At 36.0% G+C, this 14,006-nt stretch overlaps 1 protein-coding gene across 1 annotated transcript in view; it reads right to left on the bottom strand.

The window, feature by feature from the left end:
* Nucleotides 1-1,447: 1,447 nt before the first annotated feature.
* The window catches only part of LOC113239480 (homeobox protein Nkx-6.2-like), a 38,371-nt gene continuing 25,812 nt past the window's right edge, over nt 1,448-14,006 (bottom strand). Inside the window, exon 3 of the mRNA XM_026476511.1 lies at nt 1,448-2,307. Within this exon, the coding sequence (XP_026332296.1) occupies nt 2,092-2,307 (216 nt within the window). The 3' untranslated portion in view covers nt 1,448-2,091. The remainder of the gene's footprint in view (nt 2,308-14,006) is intronic.

Raw genomic sequence — 14,006 nt, 5'->3', positions numbered from 1 at the left:
CATTCGCAAGCGACGCCACAGAATCGCCTTGTGTTCAATTTTTCTGGAAACTGAACTCTATTTTCAGCGGTTACAGTCATTTTTTGGTAAGTTACTCTTTCGGTCGAGATTTCGTTGGTTGCCATGGTAACGAGGGGCGAGCATCACGATTTTTGCCCGGGTGCTTCCTTCGATTACCTTCAAAGGTTTTTCTGATCACTCTCTATGTAAAAGTATTTATGCTCGAGTAGTACCTACAATAAGGGTCGGTTGTCTCGATAATCGTTATGGCAATTACCTTCTGCTGATAAAGAGAATCGTTAGTATACTAAATGTGGCAATAAGTTGAATTCGACCTATAGTAAAAAAGATGTTATTTCTTTATTCGGTGTTATAAGATCGTGCTCATGTTCGTACAAAAATAATCAAGACAAGTAGGTAGAAGTAAATTTAGAAGGAGGAAAGAAGGCTCTTAGATAAAAAAGCCGTAAAGAATAAAAAAGAAAGAACGTGCTAAAGAAATTTTCATTTCAAAACAGTAATAAAACACAACGTAAGTTTTTACTAACTGTTTATTTCAACCACGTATGTAGATTTCCACGCTCATTTACCTAAGTATGTTTTAAATAATTATAAAGAAGTAGAAGTATCGTTTCTATTGTCTAAATTGGTGGATTTATTATTACATTTCTTTTTATCACGAAGCAATTGTTTACAGTTTCAACTTTGTGCGAACAAGCGATATTTCCTTTGTTGAAGCTCTTTTACTATATCATATTACCATCTATGGTAAATATTTTAACAAATTCTTACATTGGCTTTAGATAGATTATTTCAAAATTTTCCGTTTAAAATTCCAGTCAAACGCATTTAAGAAAAAAACTTCACTGAAGACTGTGTTTTTCTACATCCAGGATGAAAGTTAAATTTTTAAGTAAATACGTTTTAGACTCTTGCGTTTGACTGAATTATTATCACACCAGTAATAGTATAAGATCTATGGCGTGGTCATTACTACTGGTAGTTATAATTATAATAAAATTGTTAAATTCGTTTAAATATTTATTTACAATCCATCGCTTATGTACTAAGACATATAATGTACAATACATATTGCATTACGCTTCGATAGCGCTAACGTTAAATACTTTTCGTGACGTCTTTTGATATAACTAATATTTACATAAAACACAATGGTTTAGAATAAAATAAGTATTACAGGTAGGTTCGTGTTCAAGGAAGTTAGGGAAATCAGAATAAGAAGTAGGAATTGTGTGTGCAGTCCAAATAGAAAATTTAAATACTACCTACCGGAAAATTGGCACGAAGAGTTAGACACCCAGAGAAATATCCTGCAAAATGTACATTTTAATCAATGTCACAAATCCCTACGTAATATTACCATGTAAAATCTAATTATAATAAATTACTTATTATATACGACATGACTACTTAGTTAAATGGTAGATAATTATTTACAAATTAATTAAAAATACAACTCTCACATAGTGCTTTCGTAATAGTCCATTAGAAGTGGTAGTACGCGAAGTTTATTGGTTGTTGAACATTGTCGTCAGCATTGTGCTCACTGTTCAGCATGTCGTGTTCGCTCTCAACCGATCCGCTTGTGTTCGCAATCTCTCGATCGGTTTCAGCCATACTCTGTTCAAACTTGTTCAGCCCTCGTAACTGCCAGTTGGACAGATCACAGGGTGCGTCCTCACTGCTCGGCTCCTTGCAAAAGGATCGTGGAACCAAATAATCAGGATAGATTTCATTCATATTGAAATAGTAACTATTATTGACATTGGACTCGAGATTGCGATCACCGTGCTGACTACCCATGTTGCTATTGCTGAAACTAGGCCGTGTGTAGTTAAACTGGAATTTTTCGTTTCGAGAAACGTCCTTGTAATTGACAAATCCTTTACTGTAGTAATCTACGTTGTGGTCATTATCCAGGTTGAGAGCGGTAGCACTGTCTTTGTTAGTATCAGTGTCGACGTCTAGTTCTTTAGGGTCTTTCACTTCACGTTTATCACTGGCACAAGCGTCGAACTTGCGCGGAAATTGGGTGGGTGCGGGCTCGTCGGCTGCACCGGGTGCACGCGATCACTGGCGGTGATGCGGCAGAGCGTGATGAGGCAGGTGCTGGTGGTGCAGCTCGAGCCTCGGCCGCTTCGCCTCGTCATCATCGCTGCACGCCTCGTTATCGTGCGGCTCCGCATCGTCACATTCCTCACCCAATTCCTCTTGTTTGCGTTTTGCAGTGGCCATTTCGGCTGCATGCTTTTTTCGCCACTTCGTTCTCCTGTTTTGGAACCATACCTGCGGAACAACAATATTTGATTTATAGTTCAATTCTTTCGAGATATATTTAGTACTAACTATACTATAGAGTATTTTTGATAGTTTACAGATTTCGAAAATTTATAAGTTAAACTGTTTTTGCGTCGTAATCAAACAAGTAGTGAGAAAACATTTAAAACAGCCATTGTGCATCTGAAAATACGCTACTGAATTTATGCCCAATGTTTGCTTTTCTGAAAGCCAAATATAAAGAGCGGGTAAACAATTTTCAGCGCCATGTGAACCTAATCTGCAAGAGCGACATCATAATGCCTCATTAAATACCGCCTTTAAGTCGGAACACAAACTTATACGTGTCTCACTCGCTCTCGAGTGAAACCTTTGGGTAAGATAAGGATAGCGATAGTAGCCATGTTCTACGGTAATTAAGGGTCGTTTTGCAAATTACACGGTACTTAACCAGCCATATAACACTCATTAATCACAGGAACGGGGAGTTTTCTATCTCGCTTTTGCGCATGGAGAGACGCTAGGTGCGTCTTGGTCATGCGGCTGCCGCCGTCCGGAAGTCACGAGTTTAATTAGGTCATAAATACATTTTCATGATTAGAGTGGAGGCTCGAGTTGAGCTCGTCGATTTTCCTGAATATTATGCTGAAGGAACAGATGTCGGGGTTGGCACTTGAAATCTTTATCGTTGGTCGATCGACGGCTCGTAGAGTCTATTTGCGGCAAATTTTTATGTACTGTAAGTACAATTATATAACAGTCTAGTGCGAGTATAATTTTAATAAAATGCGATGTATGTACGCATGTAAATTGACCTAACAAGTATAAAAACATAGAACCGAAGTAATAAAGATACTGTAACTCTTACTAATTGACAAAGCTAACTTAATGGTGATTTTAGAAATGTGAAAACTCTATAAATATTTTGTAAGAAAAAGCAAGTTCATTCGGTTCTTTAATAAATCCTTAACACATTGTTCCTTACCGAGAGCGCGTCCAAACTGAGGGATTAGTGTTGTAACAGCGCCTGTAACGATATTTTGATGGCTCTGGCAACTTGGCGTATATATTAATTAGGGTCTTCATGTTGAGCGCGGGATCGCAGTATCATAAATACTCCATAAGCTGCCTTACTTTAATCGCTCCGCCGTTAGTAGGTGTAATTCAGTATAAATCTAATGTTGCAGTTTAGATGTGAATGTACCAAATTGGGTTATAATGATCGATGTTATACGATTTTTATAGCAAGAGATAAATTTTACAGCGAATTATTCGTTATTATGAGTTTTCGTGCAGATTGGCAGTAATTAATCATGTATAGAATTGAAATTCAGCGTGCAATTTTAACATAATAGGCAGTATCCAAAAGGTTAATATAGGATAAGATTAGTTCTCGTTTTCTTTACTGTTTTGCTTTTCTTTGAGGGAGTAAAGGATAAGGGAGTAAGTATTGAAAATAATAATAAATATTTTGTTTCATCTACAACCAAACATAAAAATAAAGCTAGCAACTCAATTCAGTCGCGAGATAGCAATAAAAAATCAGAGCGTGAACAAAACAAGGCATCATAAGTTATACGCATTATCATTGGACCATTTGGTTTTATTACGGAATAACTGATGTGCAGAAAACAACATGTTTAATACATTATACAATAAACGTACTCCGCAACTGCAAAGTGTGTCAACATTACATATCTACAAACAAGATTTCGTTTAAAATAACTGAATACGACCATCATAAAGTGAAAATAATAAATTGGTAACGACGGTTTGATTTGTTTAAAATTCTAATTATTATATCGTATATATAGTATGCATACCTACCCTCATTGTAAATGAAAAACTAATTATTAATAAATTTTAATTTTAATTATAAAGACAGCTTCCTTCTTTTCAGCATAACTGTATTTTGTGCAGTTATACAAATAACCTATTCTTATAAATTCTTTGCTCATCATCTGAAGAGCATTGTTCCCTATTAGTTATCTTAGGTACAAGTCGGGAAAACACCGTGACGTATGTTTATTATTATATTTACGAGCCTACTGAACAAGTTGCGACCCTTTCGCGCGACGCCAGAAACATTATTACTTATATTATTATTTTCTAGTCTTCCTTTATGCCCCGACTTACCCGAGCCCCCTGTATTCAATTACTTAAGTGCTCGCAAACAAACCGCGAGAAGTATATCTGTCTCTTTTTTTAACATATGGCTGTAATATTATTCCCGTCTCGCTCGGGTGAGGAGGGTCGGGATAATTATGTGAATATCTATTATTTTTCACAAGAGAGCTCTGTAATGGCTTGATAGAGATAATGCGCTTTCAGTGGCGGCGACGAATAAATACATCTTAACATGTCGGCCATGTTGTTTCCAGGTAATTAAACAGAATGAATAGAGAAATACGAAGTTTCTTTGGTGTGTTGCTAGTGGTGGTTGTAAGCACAGACCACATAAATACTGTTGTAAGTATAGCCAACACAATGTGACTAATTAGTCGAATGAAAAATAATGCTATCAATCGTACTTGAGATTATGCTAAATAACTTCTATAGCTAAGCAAAGCCATATTGCTAGTTAGGTATTATCGCGAAGGTAAACATCAAAAATTGGGTAACTTTAATGCCTTTTATAAGTAAATAATTTAGTCATCTGTGAATCGTGTTTTTTATTAAAGCTTATAATTGCACGTAAACGACATTAATAGTAAATTCTAATGAATATTCTAGAAAACTGAGATTTAAAACGTAAAACTTAAAAATATCTACGTTTGATTTATTTTTCACCTTTGTTGTTTCGTATAGTGTATTTGTTCTATGGAAATAAACGTTGTTTTGTATATTTCTATTAAAGCAAACAATCAACGAATAAGTACATTCTGCATTGGAAATAGCAATTCATGAAGCACTTCTGTCTTAAAACTCATGTCGGAAGAGCAATTCAAGAGGCTGTCAATATGTAAAAATAAATCATACGTGTTATCTAGCCGACAAAGAAAGTTTAACCGGAGAAAACGTGACCGGGAAATTGATATTACAATGGCTCGCGTACTTTGTACCTGCTGCCAATAAACAAGAAGTTTTATGGCAAATCATAGATAAATGCATATATAGTATTATCATAGTTGTTTTGCGACCTATTTAGGAAAAATATAAATATTTTGGTCCTACGTCCAACCTACCTAAGTCCAAGTTGTGAGTGAATTTTATATGAGAGAGAGATAGAAAAAAAATTCCTTGAACAATTAATAGAGCTTGGGAAGACCGTTAGAAATTGAGCAGAATTTCTAACAAAAAGTCGGTAAAGATAATTGAGTTCTAAAGAAAAAATGCAGACATTTTCCGTGAAGGCAAAGAGTGGAAATCACGCAAAGGCAACATCATTACGAGTAGAGCGACGCGTTAGCCGCCGTCATTTGTCACCAACGACTTATCGCACCCTTTGCTTCAGTTAATAGTCGCCGCGATTTGTCGCTACCAGAACGCCGACCGCTAATAGATGGTGTGCCCACCTTAACGATCGTGTTCTAGAATTATAGCCCTTTTCAAACTTATGTTAGTATTTTATATAGCTTTCTGTAACTGCTCTGTAACAAAAGGAAACTTGAAGGAAGATTTCAGTGTCCGTAATAACAAAATACTGATTGTTGAAGGAGAGATTCCCCCCGATCCGCTTTGGTGTTAATGGTAAGATCTTTGTCATGTTTGCTTATCTCACACATTACTGTCTTAATAGACTTGAAATTAGGTATTCTTTGCAGTTCTTTATTTTAAAATAAACACTGAAATCAGTAAGAGTATATGAAAAGCCACTTTAACATTTGTTTTTTTTTATATCGTTGTATATATGTTGAGTTACAATACTTCTTGAATTTAAAAGACGTAAAATCTTAAATTGTTCAGACCACACATATGTATTTTTATACTATAGAAAATGAAAAAGAAGTTTCGAACAATTATTGTGTTAAGGAAGAAATAGTATTACATTTTGACAAAGTAATATTGCCTCTGACGTAACAAACGTAACATGACTCGTATTACTAGTATATTTGTATGCTGTTATCAGTATCTGTATTAACAAATTCATATTATCATAGATACATTGCAATGTTAACTATCTAGACTATATGTAAACATTTTTAGATTAGTACCTTAGCCGGCTTTATTTATGGAAGTCACGAGAGAATGCAATGATATACCCGCAGCAAAGTATTAACCAAAAAAAAAATCATTTTATCAAATTAATATTGCGTTATTCCATATGATGGTGTTAGAAATAAACCACTAACAAAGCAGCTTGATTCTCTGGTACGGAGGCTCATCAGTGGCATGTAGGTACCACATTTTATTATCTATCAATTACTTACAATCCATTTCACATTCAGTGTTGGATTATTGCGTGTGAGAACCGACGATGCTTCTCAAGCACAACTAATCAATAAGTGATTGAGGCCAGACAGCGTTGGCGCAGCTTCCGTGTTAACTAAATAATAATTACTAATAAGCCTCACGCTTCAATTGGCATTGTGAAAGACAGCCATTGGCGGCCAAGCGTCGAATAAAGTTTAAAGGCAATAATAACAGTCTTTAAATAAAACTCTATAATGAACTACACTATCCGAAGTAATCAAACATATTTAGCGAAAGTTCTAATTCACTCTATCGCTAAATAAATATCAAGTATGTTATTTGATTATGCAAATATGAGGTATTTTATATGCAGGCCTTTATTACACAGCTATCACAGACAACGCGTACCGCGGTAGTACTCCAAACCGCTAACGGCAATTTATTTTTTATCTTTATTTGTGCGAGATCGGACAGTCGTTTTGAAGAATTTGTGGCCGATAGGTAAATTGGAATTGTGTTTTTGATCGATGGTTCGCTCACACACTAATGGATACTGGCTCTGCAAAAAACAAATGCATTGAGCGTTGCAATTCATTCCCTATGCAGAAGCGATTTTTGCGATATTGATTGATTACTTTTGGCTATTCACTTTTACGGTTCATGTAGCTACGCGGAATGTTTAATGGCCGAAGAAGGGTTCAATATGCAAACAAAAAGAAAAAACTTTCAAACTTTTTCATCCAAGCATCTATGCGCATGCGGCTATAAATCATAAAAGGATTAAGGAAGCGACTCGCGCCGCTACAAATTTGGCGTTATTAAAAAAACTCATTTGCAAATTTAGAAAGACAAAGAGATATTAAAGCGATAAACTGAATTATCTTCAATTTGGTCGGTCCCCGGTGGGCGATGAAAAAATACACCCCTTTTTGCTTTTTTCCCTTGAAGTGAATATAAAAATGTTAATGTGAAGCCTTTAGCATTATCTAAGACTTCAGTAATTATCTTTCCTTAGGGGTGTCGCAAAAAAACAACAGAATATATACAGTGCAGTTTTCTATTTAAATAAAAAGTAAAAAATAACTGAAGGCGAAGTGTACATTGTGAACTGTGTCTTGCAGTGTCTTCGAAAATATTACTGATATTTTAAGTTCGTTGATGTAACTAAAGTCACTAACATTGGTCCTGGACACATCAATGAGTTTCAATTATAAAAACGAACAGAAAATTTGAACAGGAATGACATTGGAAGCGAGAGCCCCTGGGCGTGTACAAAACCGGACAACTCCAAATGTAGCTAAAACGAGGCTGAAACTTTGCAAATTAAGAAAATGTAATTAGTGTTCGCTCCGGCCCGACCACCCCCTGCAGACATAATTAAAGCGAATCTTGTTGTAATTTTGACATTTAATTTTTTCCCGCCGTCACCTCTCCCTTATTAATTAATTTAGAAAAAGTGCCTTTAAAATTTAATCTCCGCTTTTCCTTTTTTTTGGTGACACTTTTTTTCTTTCAGTAAGTTAATGAAACGGCTGAGATTTTTGATAGGAGACCCGGTGGAGTAGAAGGAGGCGTTTTAATTTTTACTTCTTGACTTGTGATTAATGAATTTAGCCCACCTTTATTATTAATTTCTGTGACTTATTTAAAATTCCTATTTGCAAGTGTTATTACTTTTAGAAGACGATATTTTTTTTAAAGTTCGCTTTTTCAACAATTTACCTTTTGACATTATCAGTACTCAAAATCGTAAAAATCATAAAATGTAAATAAAACCCTATTCAGACGATCTGTTTCCTATCCCTTCGAAATCCCAGCAATTACACACGTATTTACTGATTTTATCTATCAGTGGATCTTAAGCCTGAAATTTTAAAGTAAGGGTGCGCGCCCACCGCCGCCTGTCGCCCGCCGTGTAATCCCGCCCTTATCACCGTGTAAGCTACTCATCAACTTGGAATTAGCTTACGTCGTAAAAACGTTTTTACTTCTCCCTGTCATCGCATTTATTTGTTATCAACTCTACATTATGAAAAAAATAAATTCTAATTTGCTGAATACTTAGTAAAATACTTAATAAATATAGTAGTTGGTCTACGTAAAGAAGGTACAATTATTTCGAGTTTTTTTCAAAAGCACAGATTTTCTTGCTAGAGCTTACTGAACTGTTGAGTCTATCATTGGGTGGGTATAGTTTTAATTAAGAATGTTTTTTAGATTATTATAGGAAAAAGTAAATCGTGGATAAAAGTCTGTGATAGTCTATTTTCATGGAGTACCTACATATTGTAACGGCAAGAGACCGCGCGGCTGCCGCTACCACGTAATGATGTGACCGATTTTATCGCCGCCCAGCTTAGATGTCATTTAAATTTAAATTAAGGTATTACAGTGCTGTTTTTACTGAGCCATTTTGTATGCGCATTGTTTGTCTTATCGTCGCCGTTCTGCGGGAATGACTGAGGGTGCATCACAATACTTAAATAATAGGTTAATAACATACAAGTTTAGATCTCGGCTATATATTTCAAAATATACATTGCTTATTGATGTTTGTAAAAACAGACAATAACATTGTATCAGCAGATAACAATAAGTTTCAAAGTCCATCCGATTACCTACCGAACAAACAGTTCAATTACACAGTTACGACTATCAATAATAAAGCTGGGATCTCGTGAAAAACATCCGGGATTGATCCCTTTTGTCCCCAAGGAGCGAACAAACGACGCAATCCCCGATAAACTGAATCACCGCCGAAACAAATTGAAAATTTCCCATAAAACCGCGCCTATCGCGGCAGCCGCACATATCGCGCGATCGGAATCTCACTCCGAGTGTTTTATTATTTATCAAGCTTTTAATCCGCCAACGCAATAAATCTCCGCGGACAGAAGCCAACATGGCGGCAGTTTTTTGGCGCGAAAAAGAATCGGCCGCGGAAAGCGGGAATGAGCGGCAGATTAGGCCGGGATAAGTCCGCGTTATTAATGGACCCGAGATACACACGACAAAATGGATAACAAATGGATGTGCTCCCCGTGTGCGGGTTTTTCCAACGGTGAATTTGTTTATGGTGACAGTTCTCTCAATTCACTTTTGCCGTCTCTCTCGGAACACGTTGGCTCAAGTTTACGGGAACGGGGACGGTGTACACCACTCCTTATTGGGAAACCAGGAGGCTAAAATCTCGTTGTTACACGGCATCTTGACAAAAGACCATTGATAACGATAAACATCTAAGTTTATAGACATAATTAGTAGCGACAACAAATCTAATAAAACAGAAATGCCGTCTATTATAACTGGGTATTATAACAGGCCAATAAAGTATAATAATAGCAAAATATGTGTAGTAAGCAAGTCCGTCAGTGTCCTGAATGGGCGATATCGTGCAAGAGGGACGTAAAGCGTGTCGATCATAAAGTTGGCGCTGACTCGGACGACTGTCCACATAATATTGTTGCGAGGGACCTCTGGAGAACTTTCTCAGCTTACGTTCTATAAAAACACAATAGGTGTTTGCTTCGAATTGCGTTTATACAGAAAATCAGTTGTATATTTACGAGTATTTCACTTCCCAGGGTGCAAATTTAATATAAAAAATACAAAAATTAGAATTTTTACAAGATCGTTTTCAGTTGCTGCATTTAGGTTACCATTAGCATAATTTTTAGTTTTCAACTATAGATACGTGTCAAGGGTGTATAGGTAATATACCAACCAACGGAAATTATACGAAGTTAATCGTTATAATAATTTACATATTTCTTGCATAAGAGGTACTCATTTTATGCTACTCTGGTTCCCATTCTATATAATAAATTAACCTATAAAAATAAAGAGAGAATAAAACAAAAATATAAAAGTATTCTACACCGTGGAAATTTCTTTTATACTTTATTCTCATGAGGAAATATTACAAAAGTATTCTGAATTACATAATAATTAGTGAGTATGCGTGTATATGAAGTAAGTATGTGTACGTCTCACATTTGTTTTAAGACAATACACATTTTGGCATGTGGCGTGTGTCAGGCGCCTTAAAGCGCTAAGAGCGGGTCGCTACATTGTAACGCACTTCCGAAGTTTTCCAATAACACCGCTACTTACACCGTTAACTTCGCTATCCGCTGCACTTCCTGGGAATATAACTAACATTTTTTGCTACATTAATATTATAGAAGTTTCGGTAGCTAACTTTTCATCCGCCTTCGAAACCAATAATAATAGGTAATGTTTTTGCCCGAGCTAGTTGATATGTAATGAAGCCTTCCATTGCTGAATATAACCCGTTCCAATATATTACCACACACGGTTCTGGGCGGTCCGCAACAATGTGTTCTTTCAAATATGCCGTCAGCTCACACTGATATACTGTGTGTGTAACAATGTGTCTGCAATTTTATCGCCTCTCCAGAACTTTTCTTCTCTATCGGTTATCACTTCAGAGAGCTATATTCAGTATAGTAGCGCCCTTGACATGGTAACTTTCTAATTATTTTAGTGGTTCTCTGGCTTTACTTGGTCTCTCAACGGCTATTACAAGATCACAAAATTATGGACCACGTCTCAATATCATATATGACACTGGTATAAGTGTACACTTATTTTTCCTAATTATTAGCTATTTACCTCTTACATTGGTGGCCAAAATGGCGTTTAATAGCCGATAACCGACTCAAAACTATTTACTAGGTCCAACAACTGGTTGCGAGTTTTTCAACTGTCGGCCATTCTATAATACGTACATATCAAAATGAGCTTAAAGACTTGGTTAACGTGTTTACGTGTTGGTGTTGGTGTAAAAATACTAACAGATCATTTAGTAAACGAGTTGCAACTCGATGCCTATGAATCTACAACGAATTGGCATTTGTGTCGTACCTCATCAGTAAACTGTAATAGATCATTTTATGAGCATTTCTCCCTTAAAATTTTCTTTGGTTATGATACATCTAAAAAGCCGTGGTAGCCTAATGGTTTAACTTACCACTCTAGAGAGTTCTAGAGTAGTACTCTAGAGACTGCTAGAACAGAGGCCGCGGGTTCGAATCCTACCTCACACCTCTTCATTTCTCGGAATTTATATGCTAAATTTATTTTGAAATTTACAGTGAGTTTTCGGCGAAAGAAAACACCGTGATGAAAGCTGCACGTCGCAGAAAGTTCACCACTAAAACTCTACCCAACCCAACTACTGTACCCAACAGTGGGACGTTATTATGGGTTGATGATATTACATCAAATATGGTGGTTATTAGAAGTTATATTCGGGCTTATTGTTACCTTTAATCTGTTGCTGATTCATATAAAAATTTAATAAAGTCCGCATTAGACTTTATTTCCAGCAATAAGTTGACAATTATTAAGTAATCAAATATCGAGAAAACGAAAGAAATTACATCATAAGCATCGGAAAAACACAATCACGTCAACAGAATTCATTATTCACGTAGTACGAGTGAAAGGGCAATATATATTCATGAATCGATTCGGGTCCGGAATCGAACGGAATCGAGACGGACGGTCGTCGTAATATCGATATGATGGCACATCAAATTTCATGTACGCGATATGTGCTGATCGAACACAGATTTTTTATAGACACTCTTGAAAAATGAATATACTAGCAGCTTTGAAAGTATTGGGTATTCCAGACATTTTATTGCCTTTTAAATTATTATGTCCATAGCTACGACATATACTCGCAAGAATGTTTCACATCCAAGTATGTAATAATACATAATAGAAAGAAGAGATTTTCAGAAAAGATCATCAAGTAGAACTAAAGAACAGTCAATTATCCTCTGCTTATTCGTTCCTTTTAAAGAGAGGATTAAATATATCACCATATGGTGTATTACATATATATATTGCTAAAAATTTCTATATATCGCTCCAACGCGCAAGGTTAACGGTAAAAAATAACTATAGAATTCAATAATCATAATAAATTCAATCCCTTTTGTTCTTCATAACGGAATAAGCAATAACAAAGCAATAGTGTCTTAAACTACCATCGCAAACATCTACTCGTTACCGATGCTACATCGATAATACAACGATAATGCAACGATACGTATGCGGGCCGCGCGATCCTTTATTATTATTTCCACATATTGACTTTGCGTTGTCTATTTCGCTCCCCACCCCCCTAAGAGGGTGTGGGGGCGTGGAAGATGTAGTCGCGAAGTAGACACATGTAGTGGTGGAATCGATAGTGGCTAATGCCTTTACAATTGGTTGGTCGTTTGCAATGTGTGCTCCAGCGACAAGGTTCTTTAAAAAATAAGCAGTAGCTTAGGTACATAAAATTTTTGTAGTATGTTTTGTTCTAACTTTTCTAGGGCAGTTTAGTCTACTGTGATAGTCCACTTAAGTTTAGGTCACACACTTATGTTTTCGATTATTTCGTGAGTTTCTCGGATTTCCATAATATATATATATATATATATATATATTGCTGTAAGAACCAGTTATAATATTATAAAACCGTGTCAACTACCCCCGATATTAACTCCGCCCGTATCGCTTTCACCTAAGAATTTACGTAAGTAATGTTAAATGGAAACGCCGCCAGTAAAGTCGACACCAGGGGAAGTAGTCAACTTATAGTATGACATTTAAGACTATTGTTCTCCAGTTTCACTTTATTAGAGTTCTAGGATACACATTGGTACATACATTTTATACTTTTTTTCTGGTTGTCACGGTGACATGTACCGTGTCAGGTGAAAAATCGACTTTTATTTGAGGAAAATATTTTTTTATTAAGTGATAGACGGGACAAATCCGGAACAGCATTGTCGACATCAGGGACCACCTCAAGAGTATACCCTTTAAAAAAAAAATTCAAAATCGGTCCACAATTACCGGAGAAATCGGTGAGAACACTGATATGCCTGTAAAATTTAAGGATTTGCCTCGATTTCCATGGGATCCCCTCATTAGATTTTTACTTGGTGACAATGTGACCACCAAAAGAGTGCACCCTTTCAAACAAAAAAGAATTTACAAAATCGGTCTACAATTGATAGAGAAATCGGAAAACGTACCTACAATCGAACGTATAACCTCCTCCTTTTTTAAAGTCGGTTAATGAATTAACATGAGCAATGTATTTAAATCGAGCCACAAATTTTAATCGATAACCAAGAAAACTTTGTCGGATGTGTATTATTAAGAACAGCTTCTAAGATTATTATAACGGTAGAAGCCGTCGAATAAAATGACGAAGACCTCATTATCAAAATACGACTCATGGATCTTGGCTGTAAGAACAACAGATTCTATATTTAGCTCATTTATAATAGGGGTTAAAGTATGAAATTGCCGATTTGTACTGAAAATCT

The sequence above is a fragment of the Hyposmocoma kahamanoa genome, unplaced genomic scaffold (genome assembly GCF_003589595.1).
Source record: "Hyposmocoma kahamanoa isolate Upper Pololo Valley unplaced genomic scaffold, ASM358959v1 99879, whole genome shotgun sequence".
Taxonomy (NCBI): domain Eukaryota; kingdom Metazoa; phylum Arthropoda; class Insecta; order Lepidoptera; family Cosmopterigidae; genus Hyposmocoma; species Hyposmocoma kahamanoa.
This window is presented reverse-complemented; position numbering and strand designations above follow the sequence as displayed.